The sequence below is a fragment of the Populus alba genome, chromosome 7, assembly GCF_005239225.2.
Source record: "Populus alba chromosome 7, ASM523922v2, whole genome shotgun sequence".
NCBI classification, from domain to species: domain Eukaryota; kingdom Viridiplantae; phylum Streptophyta; class Magnoliopsida; order Malpighiales; family Salicaceae; genus Populus; species Populus alba.
Genome location: NC_133290.1, coordinates 10,937,711 through 10,961,353, shown reverse-complemented (window position 1 = coordinate 10,961,353; position 23,643 = coordinate 10,937,711). Strand labels below are relative to the sequence as shown.

General features: G+C 30.3%; 2 protein-coding genes across 4 annotated transcripts; one reads left to right on the top strand and one right to left on the bottom strand.

Moving 5' to 3' along the window:
* The first annotated feature begins 1,002 nt into the window (after positions 1-1,002).
* On the top strand, positions 1,003-4,869 carry LOC118043604 (F-box/kelch-repeat protein SKIP6). 3 transcript variants are annotated; one of them, XR_012170368.1, is made up of 3 exons: positions 1,003-2,201; positions 3,809-3,914; positions 4,133-4,869. XR_012170368.1 is itself a non-coding variant. In XM_035051626.2 (2 exons), the coding sequence occupies exon 1, from the start codon at positions 1,089-1,091 to the stop codon at positions 2,178-2,180; it is 1,092 nt and encodes a 363-aa protein (XP_034907517.1). In that variant the 5' UTR covers positions 1,003-1,088; the 3' UTR covers positions 2,181-2,201; positions 4,185-4,869. The 3 variants fall into 3 exon arrangements, 2 of the variants coding, with proteins under 2 accessions (XP_034907517.1, XP_034907515.1); XM_035051626.2 differs by lacking the exon at positions 3,809-3,914 and having other exon boundaries at positions 4,185-4,869; XM_035051624.2 differs by lacking the exon at positions 3,809-3,914 and having other exon boundaries at positions 1,004-2,201; positions 4,134-4,869.
* A 1,393-nt stretch (positions 4,870-6,262) lies between these two features.
* Positions 6,263-10,596, bottom strand: LOC118043603 (shikimate kinase, chloroplastic). Its single transcript, XM_035051623.2, has 12 exons — positions 10,273-10,596; positions 9,911-10,175; positions 9,351-9,412; positions 9,075-9,129; positions 8,915-8,987; positions 8,414-8,501; positions 8,028-8,110; positions 7,786-7,915; positions 7,626-7,704; positions 7,415-7,479; positions 6,929-7,212; positions 6,263-6,761 (listed from the first exon to the last, which is right to left on the bottom strand). Exons 2-11 carry the CDS (start codon positions 10,128-10,130, stop codon positions 7,183-7,185), a joined length of 885 nt encoding a protein of 294 aa, XP_034907514.1. The 5' UTR covers positions 10,131-10,175; positions 10,273-10,596; the 3' UTR covers positions 6,263-6,761; positions 6,929-7,182.
* Between the last annotated feature and the right edge of the window lie 13,047 nt (positions 10,597-23,643).

Here is a 23,643-nt window from a genome sequence, read left to right as displayed (position 1 = left end):
CAAGGATATACTTATTGTCCTCCAATAAAATGTTAATTCAACATGCTCAAAGTTCTCTTGTTTTGCTCATTAATTTGTTGTCCAAATTTTCTATTACCCATCTTTAATCCTTCTAATATTATTAAAAAAAAAAAAACAATAAAGACATGTTAGATCTTTGAAAAAATCCCATCGTTGATGTTAGAACCCATAAAATCCATTACTTTTCATTAAAAAATTATGGGTTTGATAGTGAGATCAAGAATGTTCTCATTAAATACATCTATTTTGTTAATGAAAGAATAATTTATCACATCAAACTCTTAAGAACAGGCAAAAGCAAACCACACAATTTTCTCACCATTAATCATAGCATAAAATTCCACTCTCTTTGTTGTCTTTTTCTCTCTGTCATGACTATGTCCTCTTCTCTGTTAATTTGATGCCTTGTTTTCTTTTATTTTTTCTATCGATTTGGTTAGGAAGAAAGAGAAAGATTGAACATAGAAAGCACTATTTTTATCCTTTCTTTGCAGTTTTTTATTGTCCGATTCACTTTCAGTTTCTTTATGATCTAAGTTGTAAAAAGTTAAAAGAAAAAAGAAAAATAAAAAGAAGAAACAATGAATGAGAATAAAAGAAAAGCCAAATAATTTTTTTTTTGCTAACTATAAGATGAGAAATTAAATTGAAATTACTATTATAATTCATAGTAAAAAATCTATTAATCCATATAATTTTCTCACACTATTTAGTTTTGGTTATAATTTTATATTAGAATATTTTAAAACACTTCAAATACAATTTAGATAACAAAATTCAAATAAATTATAAAATTTATAATCATATCAACATAACATGAGAGTACGGAATTAAAAAATTAATGTTCATTTTTTTAATAAATTTTAAAGAATAAAGAAACAAAACAATTGCAATATAGCAATTAACAGTGAAATTGTTTCCCAATCCAAGCTCAATGCCCGTTTCTTTATAATATTATATAATACTAATATGTCACTCTGATGTAATCTTAACTACCAATGCTCCATTTTAACTCCTAGGTCTCAACTACAGCACGCGCGCACAACTCCCAAGCCAAACCCAGCGCCATGTCAACGACCACCACCACCACCGAACCACCACCAACACCACCACAAATCCTGATACCCTCCCTCCCAAACGACATCGCCTTAAACATCTTAGCCCGCATCCCAAGGTCCTATTACCCCCGTCTTACCCTCGTCTCCAAACCTTTCCGTTCCATCCTTTCCTCCCCTCTACTCTACACAACTCGCTCTCTCCTCAATACCTCTCAACACTTTCTCTACCTTTCCCTTCGCATCCCCACCACAACTTCCCTGCAGTGGTTCACGCTCTATCCAGACCATACAAAGAATTCCTTAATTCCACTCACTCCCGCACCTTCCGCTCTCGTAGGCTCCGCTTTCGCCGCTGTGGGACCCAAGATTTATGTCATCGGTGGCTCGATCAATGACATCCCGTCCCCCCACGTGTGGGCACTGGACTGCCGGTCCCACACGTGGGAGGCTGTCCCTAGCATGAGAATTTCGCGTGAGTTTGCTGCTGCTGGGGTTGTGGATGGAAGAATTTATGTGATTGGCGGTTGCGTGGTGGACACGTGGGCGAAATCGAGGAATTGGGCGGAGGTTTTTGATCCGAAAACGGAGAGGTGGGATTCCGTTGATAGTGGAAAGGATGATTTGTTACGCGAAAAATGGATGCACGGAAGTGCTGTAGTAAATAAGAGAATTTATGTGATGGCGGATAGGAATGGGGTTGTTTATGAGCCGAAAACGAAGAAATGGGAGAGTGTGGAGAGTGAATTGGATTTAGGGTGGAGAGGTAGAGCATGTGTGGTTAATGGGATCTTGTATTGTTATGATTATGTGGGAAATATTAGGGGTTTTGATGTGAGGAATGGGGCTTGGAAGGAGCTGAGGGGGGTTGAAAAGGAGTTGCCGAGGTTTTTGTGTGGTGCCACAATGGCGAATGTAGGTGGGAAGTTGGTGGTGGTTTGGGAAAGAAAAGGGAATGTGAAGGAAATGGAGGTTTGGTGTGCGGAAATTGAGGTGGAGGAGAATGGAGAGGGGGAGTTGCGGGGGAGGGTTGAGTGGTGTGATGTTGTTCATAAGGTTCCCATTGGGTCGTCTATTGTTCATTGCTTGGCTGTTTCGATGTGAGGATCTATCGCAGCGCGGCAAGTATGTTTGTTGTTGTTGTTGTTGTTTTTAGCTGTTCATTTGGTCTTTTGTGTGTGCTCTTTGCAATTCAAATGTTCTCATGAACATATTTTAATTTGTTAACTTGATGTGATGCTTGATTTGTCGGGTCTGTAAAGTAAGCTTCCATGCACTTGAAATAAATACATGTACATTTCAGCTAAATTTTACAGTTATTTTTGCTTCTGCAAATTATGAAATTAGTTTTGAGAGGGAGAGGTGTTGGGAAATGGTTAGTTAATTTACAACCTATACAAACAATCAGGGCAAACATACTTTAACTATGTCCTCAATTGTTATGTTTCTCTATGTATGGCAGTCATTTAACCCAAAGGGTAGGGCACAAATTATTTTGGCTTCTGCAAACTATCAAATTTGTGTTGAGAAGGAGATAAATGGAGAAATGGTTAGTTAATTTACGATCTATACAGACAATCAGTGCAAACATGCTTAAACTATGTCCTTAATTGTAAATATTTCATGTTTCTCGATGAATGGCAATCAATTCACCTAATATGATGGTAGAGCGCAAATTATAATGCAGCTTTCATGTCATAATGATATGTATGACAATTTATTGAAACATCTTATCAAAACACTTGCTCTAGTGGCTCTCTTACCTTATTCCACTTTGTTCAACTTGAGTAACAACTTTTTGGTCACTGGCAATGGGAAAGCATAAGAAGAACAGGGGATCACGACATGAAAAATTGCTTAGGAGATTCACTATTCTAAAATCAGCTAGGAGATGTTTCTTTCATGGATTGGAGGAAGCACTTCAGGAGAGGATCAAGGATGTATGCATTAGGCCAAATCCATTCTTACCAATTTTTTATATTTACATGGACAAGGAACTGATATTTGGCTCTTTTGTCACTTGAGTTTTGTGGCAAAGAAGACTAGAGGAAAGACACCATTTGAAAATTAGTCGTCCGAACTTGCTTTAAAGATATATGAAAACCTTAATCTTTTAGCTTATTGTCTTCCCGTTTTTGCTCTACAATTTTAGCATCTTCTTGAATATATAAAGAGTCCCCTTAGAATGCATTTAAGCCTTACCAAACAAGTCATGCAAAAAGTTATTGTTATAATACATGTCCATTTCTTCCATTGCATTACAAATTATATTACATGTTCATTTCTTCAATTCCATTATGAATTTTTTCATTGAGAGTAGAATGAAGCTAAAATATATTTCTTTTTCATGTTTGTGGCCTGTTGCTATCATTTCTAGTTTCCTACCTTTTGCTTATTTTAACAATCCATTATGTTCTTCTCTTGCTGTTGCTCTGAACTGCTTTATTTCACATGCAACATGTTTAGAAATGCAGTTATATGTACAAGCATTCACATTACGTTGCATTAATCCTAGTTATCTGATTATACGTACTTGTTTTTACTTTTCAATCTTGATTTTAGTTTGTGACACGATTTCCAGAATTTGTTATTAACATATTTTTTTAGCTAACAGTTCTAAATTTGAATTTTTGCTAATTTGAACTTCAATTCTTGTTATTGTAACAGTCATTAGTTCTGCAAGTTTAAGCTAATTTTGTTCCATGTTTGTCTTGATATTTAAAATTCACTAGATATTGCAATTCGGAGATGCCTTGAGCAAGATTGGAAGAAAAACGAGAGTAATAGGAACTGTTAAGTACAAATATCAGATGGGAAATTGCCATCCTGATTGGGAATAGGGAGAATCAGCTACGCTTGCAGAAAAATAATTAGTATCTGATTGGGAGTGTGCGTGTACCGTTATTTTTTATGTTGAAATGTATTAAAAAAAATTATATTAAAATGATATTTATTTATTTTAAAAAAATTTAAAATATATAAAAAAAATTAATTAAAAAAAAATTAAATTTTCAAGAAACTTGATTTTCATAGAATTTTCAAACTGTGTCTTGACAGGGAATCTCCCTCTTTAAAGAGGAAAAATAACTGAGGAACTTTTTATTTCAGACAAGATCTATGGAAGATTTTGCTTGAAGATGCTGCCAGAAAAAGAAAAGGAAAAGACAAAAGGCTTGATGGGACTGCGAGCTTGAGGATGAAATTGTGAGTGCACACCATGTGGAGAAGATGGATTTATAATTATGGAAGACAACAAAGATTGAAGCAGTATGAGACATCTAGAGAGCGTGGAGGTGCGATACGTGGAGATGGTAATTGAAGGTTATAGTAGTTATTACCTTGCTCTTGAGTGGTTGTATGATCCATGTTAATAACAGCCATATTGAATTGGTGCTCACCCCATAAAAATGGCACAAAAAAGTAGTGATATATGTTCCTAAATTTTGACGGGATTGAGGATCCGACCAGGTATGACACATAGTGGGGAGAAGTACCTCTATCTTCATTTTTCATGGAAATCATCAAGTGAAGTTATGGTTACTATATCGTACCATTGTGCTAATACTTGTCGTACCATTGTGCTAATACTTGTCAAATCCACTATCCCATCAAGACTTTGGAGCACATATGACAGGTTCTCAGAATGGCCACTATTCATGGGGTGAGCGCGATATCTCAATGGCTCTTCTGGACTGTTTTTAAGAACAGCGAATAATGATCTGTAATATTCTTCTGTCCTTTTCCATTGTTCCTGTGATTTTCTTGTTTCTGTTCCAAGCGTTCATTTTTTTGAGATTTTTTCTTCTTATTTCATATTGAAGTGCAGCGCATCGAGCACACAAACTATGCTTGTTTAATAATCATACTCAGACTACTGATCCCTGAGGTTAGAAGCCTGGAGAAAATTACAGAATTTAAACCTATTAGTTTATGAAGCCTTGTATAAAATCATCTCAAAGAGTATTTGCTATCAGGCTTAAAACTTTTTACCTGAGATTTGGACAGCTAGCCATATGAAAAGATTGAATGGATGTCCGGGTTAACTTCGAGGATTGTCATGGACAGTAATGGGTATGGAGGCTGTAGATCTGATGGGGTTCCTGTCTTGCTTCTTTGATGAAATAGAAATAGTGTAGCTTTTGGCAAACGAGTTCTGTCAGCACAAGAAATTGATTCAAAAGCTTTAGCATATCTGAAGGGTTTTCCTTGAAGCTTGTGCTTTTCGAGTACCTACCATCAGCTCATGAGGATGAATGATGGTGGGACGTGGTGAAATTTGAATTTTATTTTATTTTAAATTAATAATTTTTATATTTTTAAATTATTTTGATGTTTTAATTTTAAAAATAATTTTTTAAAAAAAAAATATTATTGATATGTTTTTCTAAGTAAAAAGTACTTTAAAAAATAACAACAATCACACTTTCAAATATGCAATAGCAAAACTGCCAGATATGGTATTTTCTTTCATGGAAAAGGCGAGTTTCTGGCTGGTTTTTGAAAGAAGGATCATCTTCCTTAAGACATCGACTAAGAGAGTGTTTGGCTGTGTGTTTTAACTTGCGTTTCGCTAAATTTTGATTTATTTTTTTTACTAAAATTGAGTATAGTTTGTATTTTTTGGATCGTTTTGATGTGCTGATGTTAAAAATGACTTTTAAAAAATAAAAAAAACATCATTGACATGTATTTCAGTACGAAAAGTTATTTGAAAAGCAACCGCTATCACACTGTCAAACACACTCTACGAAGATATTACTGTTTTCGTCAATATCGACTACCAGCGCAAACTGGGGGCAGCAATTTGGAATTGGAGGCCAAGCTTGTCGCTAGCTTATTCTGCATGCAAGTTTCTTTGGAAGTGCTCTCTTCTTGCAAGTGCCAAGACCCTAATCCGTACTGATCGAGTAAGCTATTACTTACAAGAAACGCATTTAACATGCACTTTTAAAGAGCAGCAATAAGATAGTCATTCCCTGGTGTGTTGAAACAATATCTGTACAACTTTTTTTATTTTTGAATTCGGGGAAATCTTGCCTCCAAAAAACGCATTTTGTAAACTTAGGTTAGGTAAGTAAATAAAATCCCGGCTATCCCAAGCTCTTATAAAAGATATATGTCCTAACTCGAACTCGAGATCTACTGTGCAGATTTCAAACCTTTTACCATCACGCCACGCTCCTTGAAAACAATATCTGTACAACATCAGTAAGGTTCTCATTTTTTTTTTGTTTTGGAACACAAGTGCTGATGAAGTGCTATATCTCTTGCAGAATTATGCGTATCCTGCTACTCATTACATTCATCCAAGTGTTGTTCACTTTTTGCTGAGAACTACACGAGCTTGATCAGCATCATCCTTTCAGAGAGGTTTGTGTTTATACATGCACAATAACTGGTAATGTTCCTTTTTAGCAGAAAAATCCAATCGAATGAAACAAACAAATCCACCATCGCTAATAAATTACATCTTCAGAGCCAACTCCCATCACGGCTCCTTTCAAGTCAGCTGCAATGTACCGACCAGTTGGCCATACCAAAGCTTACAGTGACGAGCATATTATAACAGCTGCTGGGGTTGCATGCAAAGATCATAGCTGCATTATCAATTACTTTCTGACTCCCTTGTATCTACCACTCCATGTGTCCATAGTACTCAGAAACAGTAACAATACGAACTAAACCCTTCAGCAGTGTAAAAATGAGAAGATTAGCCTAGATCTAGGGCATCCAAATGAAATGTCCAACAAAGAATTATATTCATAGAAGAATCATATTCATAGAAAATCCTTGCATACATTGGCTGGGCAGGAATCCAGGAAAGAATCAACAGCAAGACATTAATCTCTAACCTTTATTTTGATCACATGGCATCCGGCGAAGTGGCACCTCGCCATATGTACAAGTCAACATTACAACATAGATCTTACACATCATTCGCATCCCAAATCCTGCTGGTAATAAATGGAAACCTTCCACATAATGCATCACACAAGCCATGTTCTGCTACTAGAAAATAGAAACATGGCATGGAATGCCATCCAACTAAGCACCATAATCAGAGCTTGTTAAAATAGAATCCCATTGCAGCCATGCCACTGATGTCCTATAGGACATTTCCAATTTGTTCAAGTGCCTGCAAAATTTCAGTTCAACTAGTCAATCCACCAGACAGCATGCTAATTATGAGGCATGTAACAAAAAAGAAAAAAAAAATCACAGCTCACCAACGCAGAACTGTTGTCAGTGAAATTTTAAAAATGACGGAAAAAAACTGATGTCCTAGTTTTGCAGAAATAAAGAATGCATGAAAAAACATGAAAGAGACAGTAAAAGACCTCAATCGCAATCATAGCAGGTGTGATACTGGATACATCTTTATATCCTAGTTTGGCTGCAATATCTGCACAGTGTAAACACTTATCTTCAGTATATTCACTTAACTAACATGTGAAATCTTAGCAATTACAAAGACTAGCAGATCCCAAGAACTACAAAGCAATAAGAAAACACATGGTAGCTGCAAGTTGTGGTTTCAAGCACACGTACTTTCCAGAGAAACCGTCGCCTTGGCATTTTCATAAGCTTTATGTCTCTTCTCAAACAGAGTAGAAAGGCGTCTGAATGCCTGTAGTGAGAATAAGTTTCAAGACAAAGCATAAGATATGACATGTTAACAAGAAAAATGTTTAGATGACAAATAACCTACATTGTTGTATGCATCTCCTGGTTCATTATCCAAAAGGGGGCGAGACTTGGTACCTACAGCCGCGATCCTCTGTGCCAATTCTTCCAAAGGCACATCTAACCAGACACTAATCCCCTTCCTCATGTATATCCTGATAAACAAAATAGAAAATCAAACACTTTCAAAACCAACATACATAAAGAACTCACCAAATAATCAGAAGGTAAAGAATTTAAGTTTCAATTGTTATGTCCATATCATACCAGTTTTCATCCCGTATCACAGCACCGCCACCAGTGGAAACAACAAACCGGTGTTCTGTTGATAGCTTTTCTAATGCCTCAGTCTGAAAGGTACGATTACAATCTTTAAAGTTTGAAGCCGCAACCAAAAAAGATAAATATAAGAGCATATGACTGTGGTCAAGTGTTTTTAGTGTGGCTACATATTTAGATTAGCAAATAGATAAAACCCAATGGATAAACCAAAGAGCACAACAACTGAATTAGCAGTCACTGCTTCAACTTATCATCAGTTCTCTTTTCAGAATGACATATTTTGCAATGCTAGTAACTAAATATAATCTGATTAAATGTGCATGAGTAAGTTTTGCAATGGAGAGATTCAAAATGCAAACTACTTAAAACACCTCTTTATCTCTGAAGAAATCCTCTCCGTATATTTCAAATATTTCAGCTACAGAAGGCACACCAACATCCTGCTCCACCAGTTTGTCACTGGAAAATCCATGAAAATGTAGAACAATACAATTATTATTTAACATAAAAAAAGATTTTTGGTTATGTGGATAACCTGCATTTAACAGACAGATATAGACAACATAATAGCACATCCAGTGCTCAACATTTCAACAAGAACTTCTATACCATTGCAAAATCAGATCCCACAAGATCGGGGTAACATTGCCACGGGCCATATTTAATAATTTGGTTCATCATCTATGAGTGCCCCCACTCAACGACCATGTTGTATTGCTGTCAGTTGAGGATGTACTTCAAATGGTATAGAAGTTTTTGTTGCATTATGAAGCATACCTTTTCTTTCCTCTCCCTCAATTCTTTTTAAGATTGGAGAGGCATACTAAAATCTTTCCTAGAACCCCAAATGAAAGACAATCACATGTACTAACCAGTCACAGAATGAATAACGAATTGATCGCGAGAGAATCTTTCCCACTGTAGTTTTTCCAGAGCCCATCATCCCTACATGTTTCACAATCATTTAGTTTACTATCAGAGTAATCAAATCAATTTCTAACAGAATACATAAGACTAGACAAAGAAACTGACCAACAAGATATATACAGCGTCCATTTAAATATGGCTCAATCTCTTGTGACTTATTCTGCAAATTTTGTTCACGTCTAGTAAGATACACATCCAAAGAAATTTGATGAGCAGAAAACAGTGTGAAGTTTTAGATAGTTAAAGGGAGAGGAAAGGAAAAATTAAGGCAAAGTTCACAGTTTTTAAGGCAAAGTGGATGCAAAGATTGCAGAGCAAAATAAAATGCAACATGTTATTAGATATCTCATTCAAACTGGTGAGGACAGAAGCATTTCATACCTTCAAAATCAAAGCTTCCTCGCCAAACAAATCCTGGAGACTTTCAGATTCCAACGTTGAAACTACAAAAGTTAAAAGAATCTTTGAAAATCCAAAAGGAAAATGGAAAGGAAGTCAAAACTTATGCTGAAACAATAACCTCGTGATTCTTTTACATTATGTAAGCAAGATGTATTCTCAATTTAAGCACGGTTACACCATCAATATATTATAAATTGGAAGTACAGACTTAAAAAAAATTCAATAGATTACCCATGCAAAGTCTAAAGATTTTCAAAACCATTTTCACTTACCAGCTAAAAAAAATAACATATATTACAAATCACCCAATAACACTACAGGAAAGACGCCAAAAAAAAAAAAAAAAACAGCTCCAACTGCACCTTCAAATAGGTTCTTACCAAACTAAAAGTAAAACCAAAACCAAAACCCAGATGTTATAAATCCAAAAAAATAAATAAAAAATAAGCATCTAACAGTAGCCCATCGTCTAAAAATCTCCAACCAAGACTAATTTCACAAATTTAAAAGATGCAATGACAAGGACTTAGATAGTGTACCTTGAGAACTGTTACAAGAACAAGAAACCTCAAAAGAAGCCCATCTATGTCGATTTTCATCCCTTACAGGCCGATAATGAGCAGAAACAAACACTTGGAGTCTCTTTTGTTCCTTAAATCTCCCCGAAAACCGCAGGGAACCAGTTGATTTTCTTGGAAACTTGTATGAATCAACCCATGTTGTCGAAATTTGCATTCTTTGTGCAAGACTTGCCTCCATTTTTTACTGGTTTGCAAATCAAAAACTTCGCCAAATCTATCTACTCTGTATTTGATTACAAAAAAAGAAATGAGTGAAAAACTAAAACATTGCAAATGCAAAAGGAAAAATTAAGCGGCAAAAATTAGAGAATTTAACTTACCAGTTACGAGAAAGAGACCGAAGCAGAGAGAACAGCAGTTTGAAGTTTCTTTTAGTTGATGTGGTTGGATTGGCCTTATTTTTTCTTGTGATTTATATTGTGCTTCAGTGGTGGTTGGGTAGAAATCTCATAAACAAAAAAACAAACGGTTGTACAGCCCAACATAATAAACAGAATGTGAAAACACACACACACACGTGTAATTGTATTTTTATTTTTATTTTTTTTATGGAAAAAGAATTCCCAATTTTTAATATCAAGAAAATAATTATGAAACCAAAACCAATTTTCTTTGGATATGAAAAGAATATCGGAATCTGAACAGGAGTGAGTTTTAGACTTTTGGGATGATAGAGGTGGTTTCGGGCAAGGTCAAAAGAAAAGTTGGGACGCCGCGTTTGGTGTATATTCTGATATTGCGTTTGTATAATACTTTTAAAAATTTTAATTTTTTTATTTTTATTTTAAATTAATTTTTTTATATTTTTAATTTGTTTTGATAGGACAATATCAAAAATAAATAATTTATCTTTTTATTTTAAATTAATTATCTTTTTATGTTTTCAGTTATTTTGATACGATAATATTAAAAATAAATTTTAAAATATAAAAAATATATATTATTTCAATACATTTTTTAAATAAAAAATACTTTTTAAAAAAAATCAATCCCATATTTTTTTTTAGACTGTGCAGAATAAGAAATGTTGAATATAAAAAGAAGATATAAACGAAAAAGAAATGAGTTTTGGGTGTGTTTGGTATAATAGTAGAGATGACGATTCAAAGTGTATTTTTTGTTTAAGAAATATATTAAAATAAAAAAATATATATTTTTAAAAGATTATTTTTAATAATAATATAGCATATCAAAATGATATAAAAATATAAAATAAAATTATTTTAAATAAAAAATAAATTTTAAAAAAATATAATTTAAATTATATTTCCAAACATCCAATAACATTTTTAAGGATGACGGAGATGGCTTGGGGCAAGGTCAAAAGAGGAGTTAGGACTTGGGATGCGCTAGATACCGAACACATGTTAGGTGGGGAGTGAATAAAAAACTGAGTATTTGGAGGAGGGTTTACCCTGTGTTATAGCACCTGTGGCACGGTGACACCGCCATCTCACCAACCATTTGGGTCCTTTCAAAAAAAAAAAAAAAAGAATCAATTTTTTGGGTTGGTAAGGAGGAGATTGTGTGGTGGGTGGCTAGTGAGGAGGTCAATTTCGGTGATCCCTTTGGGGAAAAAAAGAGGAGGCTAGATTATTAAATTAGTATATTATAAAATGTAAATTAATATGCATCAAAGGCTAAAGACTTTGAAGAGAAATTGTGTGTGCAATCGCTACATAAATTGTTGTTTTAGGTGAGATGTCTCCTTCATTAATGAGGAAACTGATTTCCTTTTTTTTTTTTTCTTTTTTTTCTTTTTAATTCAATAGCAATCTATTGGGAAGAAATGAGGAAACAATGTAATTTCTATTATAACCTTTCGGTTTGTGCATCACCGCGAGTTTCCATTGAACCCTAAACTTTATGAACTTCCCAATCAATTAACAAAAAACTAAAAAATCGGATCTTATATTACTCTTTCTCACAAAACAATATTATGTAAAAAATACTATTTACTAAAATAGTGTTTTGTTTCTTTTCTTTGTTTTTTTTTAATTTATATTTTTTTAATTTAATTTTATCCTTTAAAATAAAATTTATTAGGGATTAGACTTCATGATCTTTTTCGATTTATTTTTTATTAGGTTATATTAGTCTTACGACTTAAACCATGGGTTTGATGAGAAACTTGGTTGACTCGGGTTCTTTTCTCTTTTTTAAATTGATTTTTTTTTAATTTTATCATTTAATATTAGATTGATTGAGAATTGAACTTCATGATTTGTTTTAGTTTGATTTTTATGAGGTTATTTCCGTTTCATGACTCAGATTCTAGGTATGACGGGTTGACTCGAATTATTTTTAATATCCTTTTTTAATTGAATCTTTTTTCAATTTCTTCTTTTAATATCGAGTTGATTGAGAATTCATATTCATAATTTGTTTTACTTTGCATTCTATTAGGTTATCGTGATCTCGTGACTTGATATACATATTGACAAGTTAACATGAGTTGACTATGCTCCTACGTGTTATTTGGGTTGCTTTTGGACCCATCAAGTTGATTGGGTAAATTCACACACAATTTAAAAACAAATCTACTAGAAAAAACATTTGTAACGCCTATATTTTTTTTTTTACATTAATGTTTTTTATCAAACCCTTGGTATAGCCTGGGATGATGATCTAGTTTTATTTAAGGCATAAAATTCAAAAGCTAAAACCATTAAAATGTAAAGTTTGTTGCACCTAAAACAATTTTGATTTTGTGTTTTTAAAAGGTTAATTTTTTAGTTTAATTGGCATGAATTTTTATTGTTGATTGTTGATGTTTAAAGAAAAAAGAGCTAAACAAAGAGAAAGGAAGAAGAAACGGGAATAGAGGAGAAAAAGAAACTAATTTATCATTTTATGTGTTTGTGTTATATTATATACAATAATACATTTGATTGCTTAAAAAAATACTTAAGGTGACCATTTATAAAATAATGGAGGGAAAATATTAGAAAGTGCACACCTTTAGAGACAAGAGCAATCTTCTCAAGATAAGATTAGGGAATTGTTACATATGAAATAGGATAATAAGGGTGTCTTAACTAATAGAAAATAGTTTTTATTTCTCCTTTTTAGTTTTCATTTTCTTTTTTGGTAAAAAAAATTTAAAAATGTGTTTATTTGTTAAAAAATCAAAGCTATGAGTTAACCTAAATTACACACTGACTTGCTCTACCACCTCCCAAGGGCTTCATCAGTGTCTAGAGACTAGTGGGTCGACTTATCCTTTGAAGATTGTGTGAGATTGATGGGTGACCATTTGACAATGTTGTGGAAGTTGATCCCAGTTCGCCTCTCTCTTTTAGACCTTTTTTATTTAATTAAGTTTAGCTTAAATTAGAATGGGTTGATCTAGCTACCCTAATTGATTGACTGGTTGAAGTTCACTTGATGACTCTCTTTATATCCATGGTTGAATGGTTAAAACAATGGACAATAGAGTGGGTTCGATTCTTGCTAGATGCATTTTAAATGTTTAGTTCAATCGTTGCTCCCTTATACCATTCTCTCATCTACCGTGGTCTTTACCCATAGAAGAAAGAAGGTCACAATTTGTTTTCACCAAAAAATAAAAAATACATTAAGATTACAACTATTTTTTACAAAAAATCAAAACTATAATTTACAATAGTCATCTTAAAATTTTGTATTTGTGATAATCTAATCATATAATATTAATTTTACTTCATTTGAATAAAAAATTATCATGAAAACATTATATTCTTTGCTGAAAACAAAAACCTTTAAATTATATTTACAATAAGAATTAAATTTATGACACTAACTAAATATAAAAAAATAAAAAAAACTTTAATATTTTTATATTGGTAAAAAGTGCTTGTATATAAAAGAAAAAAAATGCATTGTTTATGTTTTTTTTTTCATTTGAAAAAATTGTAAGAAAAAATTTGAAGAACCTCTAAAATATATTTTCCAAACCAAGTATAAATTTGAAAAACTAAAAAACTAGTTTTCTAGATGAAAAAAATATTTCATTTAAACATGAAGTTCTATTTTTCTAACTCCATTCCAAAAAAATAAAATATTATTATGCTCTTAAATGATTTTTGTTCCATCTCATGTCATATATATATATATATATATATATATATATATATATATATATATATATATTATTGATGAAGCAAATAAGTAAATAAAATTTCTATTCTAAACATTTTTTTGAAACTGAATAAAATAGTTATTTATTTTTATGACCTGGAAATACTTGATTATATTTATTTATAAAAGTTCCATACAAATTTGATAAACATAGAAAAATTAATTATTTTATTTAAGAAATTATAGTAATAAATTAACTTAATAAAATATCAATTAAAACTTTGTTTCTGAATTAATGTACAAATTGATTACATTCATAATTTACAAAGAATTAAATTATTATTTTTAAGTTTATTATCCTTCTCCCATGCTTACCAAACACAAACACGCATATATATATAATTTAGTGATTGCCCACCAAACAATGAACAAAGTACTTAAATATCATATTCCCCTATTGCTCATTGTAATTAAGTCTCTCTCGTGCCACCAAAACGTACCCTTTGATAGTTTGATTTAGGATTGGCTTTTGTCAATCCCGTGACATTTTACATGTAAAGCTAAAGGGTTGTTTGGTAGCATTTTGTTTTTCGTTTTATTTCTCGTTCTTAAATCTTTGAAAACAATATATAAAACTTATTTGTTCTTTTTTAAAAACAAAACTGGAAATAATTTTTGAATAAGAGATTGTCTCAATACAGTTTTTTTAAGTTCTAAAAATTCTCAATTAATTTTTTCATTCAACTGAATTTCATACAAAAATTTGTTTCATCGTAGGAGTGTGTTTCTTTTAATGTTTAAAAAATATTTTTAAAAATATTTTTGAAAATAATTTTTTTATAATTTTAAATTATTTTAATTTATAATGTTAAAAATAAAATTTTAATTTTTTTTAATATAATTTTTTTAAAAAATAACTATTACAATCAAAATCAAAACAATGAAGATTATATTGCGTTTTGTTTAATATTCTTTGGGGGCTCAATGTTTGGGATTTGTCCGTTTACTTGTTACCAGCAGTTAAGCGCACGTGACTTGCGCTTCCTAACCATAAGACCTGATGCATGCAACTGGTCAAAGTCACCTGCTAGGACGAGCTGACGTGGTCTTTATGCTTGAAGATTAGACAAGAGCAGCATCAAATTACTGTTCCGCCTAATCCTGACCCCATTATTTTTTCCTCACCAACCCATCTAATGATTATTCATTGTACTTTAAAAAAAAATCTAATTGACCAGCCTCGTATTTTAAAAAACTGTATTTTTAAACTCTTATGACTTAGTTCTCTCACAATTTCATATTTTATTCAATTTATTCTTGTGGTTTACTCTTTGAAGAATAGAGGGAAAAAGGAGAGAGAAGTTGATAAGATAAAAGAATCTTGTTAAAAAAAGAAGAACTTTTGAAATAAAAATATTATAAAATAAAGATAATCAATTTTAGTTGACAGAATATTTACCTAACTAATTAATTATTCTTTAAAAACTATAAAACCAAATTATAATTGACTCAACTATGAAAGGTCGCAACTTAATGTGTGTTTGTTTTAGAAGTAAAAGTTGAGTTTTATGTGTGAAATTCATATAAAAAACTAAAAAAAAATTAGCTTTTGTGGTTGAGTTTTGTGCATAATTGAGTTGCACTTAACCACAACTTCAACCACAAAAACTAAAACAAAAACAAGGAAGCCAACAGCTTAGTTTTATTAGATAAAAGCAATTTTATATTAGCACACAATGAAAATCCTAAATGATTAACAACCAACATTATACTTCTTTGCAATATTAAAATATTAAAACTTGACATATATATTAGTTTAACTGTGTATAATGAGATGAGATGAGACTATAGAATTCTACCGAGCACAAAATTATGAACTACTAATTATAATGCCATTACTAAAGTGGTGGATAAAATAGATCATAAATATATAATAGGGTAATCAAGAATTAAATACATGCAAGTAAACTTTGCATTTAAATACCATATTACTACTTTAAATGTACACACAAATACAATTGTTTGTTTTTATTATAATGACTCCTTTTTTAGTATAAACTTTTTCATTATGGCTAATAAAATTTCCTATATAAATCCGTCATTATAGCTCATTCATTACCACACATCTAGTTTTTGCCTGGACAATCTACTAAATTTACGCAACTAGTCTACATTAGAGCGACTTACTTTAATTATTCAAATAATTTTTCACTCTTACTATTGATTTGACCTTTCTTAATGTAATCTCTGCTCATACGATCAACTAACTGAGTGCTTTTTTAAAATCATTAGCCCTTGCTAATGTTGTTGGTTTAATTATTTTTTAAAATTATTAGCCCCAACTTATGTGGGTGAATTAATTATTTTTACAAGTGAATAGCCTCTGCTTATACAAATAACTTAATTATTTCCATAAACTAATAGCCCCTTGCTTTTATAGCCAACTTATTTCTTTTAAAAGATGATTCTCTATATTCCATCCGAAGACTTATTTCATATGTATATAGATATATTAGAATGACATTACTATTAATAAAAATTTAAGAATTTACAGAAAAATAGTGTAGAAAAAACAAAAATTCCAAGCTTTCTCTTTGTATATGCCGATGGGTTTTTAAAGGAGAGGGAGAAGGATTTTTCTTTATAATTATGACAATGTCATTCTTTTAATATCCCACATGATATTTTATAAAATCTTCGATCATTGGTATATTTTATACAAATTTATATTTATTTCTTTTTTCCTTGGGATTCTAACTGATTTGCTGGGGATTTTTACCTTCTATTAATAAAGATTTTTCTCTTAATTAATTTTTTGTTAGTTGAAAGTTTTGTTATTCAAACGTGTACAACTAACATATAGAACTTCTTGAAATTATACTCAATAATGATATAAGTGTATTTAGAGATCGAGAAGTCTCCAAACCAAGCTTAATAATTTGCAATTATACAACCATTATTATGGCAAAACTAATAAAACCAAAGAAACAACAAAAGGGCTACCTCTATGTATAATCCCGAAGCTATCTCAGCTATTTTCTAATTACCCACTAAACTCCCATCAATGTCAATCTTAGTATGTGTTTGATAATATGGTGCAAGGTTCTTTTCAATTGAAAATATATCAAAATATATATATATATATATATATATATATATATATATATATATATATATATTGATATTAGCACATCAAAACCATCAAAAAACACTTAAAATCATTAATTCGATGTCTTTCCAGATGAAAAAGCAATTTGAAAAGCGTAAACTACCACAATGACAAATGAGTATTTAATGCAATTATATTATAGAGCATACCAAGAGACAAAATGAGGGATATGATGTTATTGTAGTTCAATGAGATAAAAGAGAATGAAAATGAAGATAAATCATGCCATATAATAAAAGAACATATACGGTTTGGTAATTTAATATAAGTTCATATGGTTGCAAAGATTATACCATTATTGATAGACTATTGCAACAATAATTCCATCAAACAGTGCCCACACACGTACATCGATTCTAATACTATTGAGAATATTAACACACCTACAAATACAACAAACAATGAGCATGAGTAAATAAAATAAACCTAGCTCCCCAAATAAGTCCAACAATTCTCCTGCTTAGATACTAGTTCAACCACTGACAACATACCATATGCCTTGAATAATATTCATCTTTACAACTCATGGTGTAAAATCTCCAAGTTAAAAGACCAATTGAAGTTCATATAACCTTAATTTCTTAAATGTAACAACCTATATTGACATGTATGTTGGATTCTTGCTTCCATAAATATTTTTAAGCATTAAATGCTCATCATTAAACAAATCTCAAATGATGTGATATCTAATATGAATATGCTTAGTCTTGAAATATAATGTCAAATTCTTGGAAAGAAAAATTGTTCTATAACTATCACTAAAAAAAGTACCCTTCTTATTTTTCTTTCTAAGTGTCTTCAAAAAACTTTGCAAGCATATCATCTCCTTTGTAAATTATGATATTGTAATATATTCAACTTTTGTGGTTGAAAGAACAATAATGTTCAATAAAGTAGAGCTCCAAGAAAAAATAGTATCACTTATAATGTATATAAAACTTGTACTACTCTTTTTATTATCAACATCACCTTGTGGATCAACATCTATAAAACCCTCTAGTTTTAAACCATATTTGTGAAGTTAAACAAGCATTTGAACCTTACCCATGTAGTCATGTTTTTGCTCTATTTTTTTTTAATAGTCCTTACCAAGTTTAAAATGACTTTTTATTGGTGTACTTGGAGGTTTAAGATTATCCATTTTAATCTACCAAGAATAATCTTAACACATTATATTTGTGAAAGTTTTAGTATGTCTTCAAAATTTTCTCAAATAATTCACATATTAAAGATTTGCTTTATAACTCCCAAACCTTTCATTTCAAATTGTTTTGACAATTACTTCTTCAAATTATTGATATCATCAATGTTTGACCTTGTTACGAGCATATTTTCCACATATTATAATATAATGATATAAGAGATATTAAAATGTTTGACATAATAACAATAATATTCTTAGCATCTAGTGTATATGAAATTGTACATAAAGCTATCAAATTTATTATACCATTATATTAGAGCGTGCTTCTAATCATATAGACTTCTTTTTAGTTTACAAACAAGGCTGGCCTTTATTGGTACTATAAACTTTTTTAGTTGATATGTATAAATGTTCATAGATACAAATATGAGTAGACATGATCTCTATTTAAAATATTCTAATAAAAATAAACAATTCATTACTTCTTTTCTTGATTTGATTTATGGTGACATGATTTATTTGTGAAATTAAACCAAGATTTATACTTTGCAAGAACACAAATTTAAAAATGTATTGTAGTGCAAGATTTTATGATTTGATACTTTCTTCAAAGTGTTGTTCAATAACTCTTATAATGCGTTTAGGCTTGATCTAACATAGTTTTATTCCTTATAGACTTAAAGTGTAGATAAAAAAGGCTTGAGAGCTTTTGATAGAGCTTCCTTGTTTGAAGAGCTTGTCTAGAACAAAAATTTATATCTCTAAGAGTTCTTTTCTTTATGTCTAGGGTGAGGCATTCTATTTATAAATATTTGTAGAGGCACTTAGGTATTTTACCAATGTTGCATGATATTATTTTATTGGTTAATTTTTATTTATTAGATCGTGTGTGTGTGTGTGTGTGTAAATATCGCATCACATGTGTCAACCTTACATTAACCAAGTAACATATAAAGGCCCTTTTATTTTTCATGTCATTTATTTCAATTTTATTTTTGTCATTTTATTTTGAACTTCAAAATAAGTGGACATGTCTTGGAAAATATAATAAAAAGGGTTTTATATTTTGGATATATTTCCCACTAAATTAGTACATTGTTGATTGTATTTAACGCAAACTAATACCATTTAACTAAAATTTGATTTGATCATATTAAATTCTTACAATAAGTTAATATATATTTTTTATTATGAAAATAAAATATAATTATCAACATTGAAATTTTAAAGACCAATTTTGAATGAAATTTATCAAATTAAATGATAGAATCAAAGTTTTTGAAACAATTGCAGATTTTAGATACCAAAATTGAAATCATAAAATTTATCCTTGTGCTGTAATAATGAATAGTAAACAACTTTGATTGGTTTTTAGAATATTTTTCATTGAAAATGGTTATAGTGAGATCTTGTTTCAAAAGTCTTGTCATTCTGAATCCAATGACACAATCTATTTATAATTCTAATTGCCGGTTCATGAGTTATTGGCAATTATTTAATTCATTTACTCTTTTTTATATTGATTTTTGTACACTTATATAATATGAATTTTTTTCTTCTAATTAGGTAAGAATTTTTATGCATTAAAGTAAAGTGTAGCTATAAAGTGAGGTTAACTCTTCCTTTTCTTTTACTAGCAGTCCATGATTTTCACCAGCCAATCAATCCTTGCAAGATTGTCTCTATAGGTACCAAACTTTTTCCTTGTGCGTGTATGGCTTTTTTTACCAAAAATAAAAACATATTCAATTACTCAAATTTATTGTCTCATAACCATTCAATAATAAATAATAAAACAATGTTATATATATATATATATATATGTATGTATATGTTGATAGTTGAGGATAAGATCCCTAACCTATCCAACAACCTCTCTTGAGTATTATTGAAATTACTTTCATATATTAACCCATCATATCTCTATGTGAATTCAAATAAATATAAGCACATTAAGTTTCATGAATTCTCAGAAGAATAATCATATAAATCGTGTTTTTCTATCTCTAATTTTCTTTTAATTTATGGCATTTATCACAAGAAGCAACTATCATACATCACCTTTTGGTCTTAATATGACCATCAAATCATTCAAATATTGGTCAGATATTCAAAAGCATTAAGATTAGTGATGAATACTCAACATGAAATAAATAAACTTAAAATAACATTGAATAATGAAATTACAACCTCATGGTTAAGCTACATCATAACCCTAGAAAAGAAAATTAGTTCATGCTTAATTTAAACAAAGAAAAACAAATTTTAAAATTTAAACATAATGAAAAGAAGGAATTGAAAGAAGATTCTTATGAAGTGAGCAAAATTTCTTTAAGATTCTTTTTCCATTGATGCTTTCTTATTTTGAGTTGTATAAGATCTCTTCCTTTTTAAAACCAAAGAAAACTCGAATCCCTCTTATTAGCTGTCATAAGAAGCTTTTAAACCCCTAGTCCCTTCCTCTAAATGAAAGAAAATATGTTTTCTCACATGTCAATTATAATTGTACTCTAAATTGCAAGACAAATTTCAGATGGAAAATGTGTGAATTATAATTTTTTTTGTTTCAGGAACAATTATTACCTATTGAGTAAGCTTTCCAGCATAACTTGAACTACTTTTAAAAAAAAAAAAGTCTAAAATACACTTAAGCCTACGCTTAGGACTTTCCAATTCAAGCTTTTCTACCGCATTGCTCCACAATGTCTTTAACTAGTTTGCTTTCCTTAAAGTTTATTAGTCTCATGTCCTTTTATCTCCAAAGTTTCAATTCTCATCATTTAATTATTTCCTACATTCAATAAATAAAAACATACCAAAATGAATAAAAATAATAATGAAATTTGGAAACATCGCACATTAAATGATGTATAAAATATATGAACAGAACATATCAAAATAATATACATCAATATTTCTACTTCTGACTAATTTGTTATTCTGATCATTTTTAAAAATGAAATTCAAAATCTTCATCTTTGTAACTAATATAGAAATAAGTTTATTATGAGCATCAAAGTTAATATGAACAAAAGAGACATAATAAAAAAAAAAAAAAAATGAGAAAGTTTTAAATTTTTTTCCTTTCCACACTTGTGTTAATTTGTATTCTAAAGGAACAAATAGCTTGTAGTTGATCAAGTGATACTACATCAACCTAAAATAAAGAAGGTAACCTAGAATACAATCTTATATTTTTGACCCGTGTATTAGTGGTCATGTGTATACACTTAACAACATCATTCTATTATGGTGTAATTGGAATGAACCTCTCCATATTAATGTCATTTGCATCACAAGAATTCTTAACATTCCTATTAATATATTTTTATCCATTATCAGACCTGAAAGATTTTATCTTGATATCTATATTTATATTAACCATGACCTTTTTATTTTTTTGAATATCTAAAACACATTAAACTTATTTTTTTTTAATAAACCAATCCCATTTTACTCATCAATGAAGGTAATACTGAGAATCTCTAAGAGATGTAACTAGAAAAGGCCTTTATAAATTAGGATGTACAGATTTTAGATTTCTTAGCCTTAAAGTTTTGTCACCCTTTAAGAAATCAAGTTTTTTCATATACTTTCCTACGATATAACTCACACATATCTAGTTCAACTAATTTTAGTTCTATTAGCTTCTCTTCAAAGAAAAAAGTAATTCCATCCTCTTTTGACTAATATGACCTTTACTAAAAAGAAAAATCTACTTTAACTTATATGCCTTTCGACTTTTGTAGTAAAAATTTTATCATTTGATCTTGAGATCATAAATAAAGTATTGATTTCTTACCATGGGCGAAGATTATATTTCATTTTGTAAGTTTCTATATGCCTCTCAAAAAACTTATTTAATGACCATTATCATCAATTTGTCATATAAAAATCAAATTCTTTTTTAGTTCAAAAATATGTCTCACTTTCTATAATTTTCTTATATAACTATTCAATAACTTGATTTACACATCTTTTAAAACCACTATATTAAATGCTTCTCTATTAGTTCACTACATTGTACTATAATAATTGGAAATAAAATTTTGGATGATTTCTTGCTGTAAAGTAGTATGAAATGAAGCATCTGAATCTAAAACTAAATCATCAACTAGGTTATGAACATCAAGAATTAATGCATCATATACTTCCTCATATTAACATTTATATAGCCACCCTTCATTGTTTTTTTAAGGTTTGTGCAATCCCTCATAAAGTGATCAGATTTTCTATAATTCCAATAAGCACCATGCTTCTTGGATTTAACCTACTTTTACTTCTATTTCTATATTTTAACCTGTTTCTATTTGAGTTTCTATTTTGTCATTTGTCTTAAGTATCAATATTAAGGACAAAACTAAAACTCAATGTCTCACTAGAGTTTTTATAGTGCATTTCTTTAGTCAAAATCAACTCATAAATATTATCATATTTTAACTTAGTTTTTTTTATTTGACAAAATACCTATTCTCATAGCCTCTTGACTATTTGGTCACGAATCCAACAAAATCAATGCTCTAATCTCATCAACAAACTTAATTTTAATAGATTATAATTGGTTTGTGATAGTATTGAAATTATTAAAGTGTTGGGTAATAAACATTTCTTTTTGCCATTTTCATATTGAACAACTTTTTCATTAGATATACCTTATTATTCATTAGCAACTTCTCATTACATGCCAGACAAGGATGCCATCAACTCTATAATGATCTTTTTCTTTGATAAAAATATGTGCAATTGATCTTGATACGATTAATCAAACAACACCTTAAAATTCTATATCAAGAAGTTTTCATTTTGTTTCTTACATCTTATATGGCTTCTTATTTAATAGAGGAAGATGAATTCCCATAAGTATAATCATTAACCCACATCCTTCAATATCCAAAATATGTATCATAAAATTCTCAATTCCGAATAAATTTACTTTTTATTCGGCCATCACTCCAACTTAAACCTTAACCAGATTTTGATATTGGTTGTTTGGCTATGATGATAAAAAAAAATAAAAAAATTAGAAGGAAGCTAAATCAAGCACACATAACATAAAAAATTATATAGTTGAACATTTAGCATGCATCCATAGAGTTGAAGTGATTTTACTATTACCGGGAGACTGTTACAATAATAATTATGTTAGACAACCAACCATAATGTTAGTGAGAATATAAATACACCCACAAATGGTTCAGACAATAAGCCAAGTAGATTAAAGAAACCATGCTCCACAAACAAGGCCAACACATGACATAAAAAAGTTTTTATATCAACATCAAAGGCAATCTTGTAATCCTCTAACAAAGAGGGAAGCTT

Coding starts and splice junctions, on each gene's coding strand:
- LOC118043604 (XM_035051626.2), top strand. CDS start 1,089: ATGTCAACGACCACCACCACCACCGAACCACCACCAACACCACCACAA.
- LOC118043603 (XM_035051623.2), bottom strand. CDS start 10,130: ATGGAGGCAAGTCTTGCACAAAGAATGCAAATTTCGACAACATGGGTT. Junction 8,502..8,914: donor CGTTATTCATTCTGTGACTG/GTTAGTACATGT, acceptor TGGATTTTCCAG/TGACAAACTGGTGGAGCAGG. Junction 7,916..8,027: donor GTGATACGGGATGAAAACTG/GTATGATATGGA, acceptor TTTGTTTATCAG/GATATACATGAGGAAGGGGA.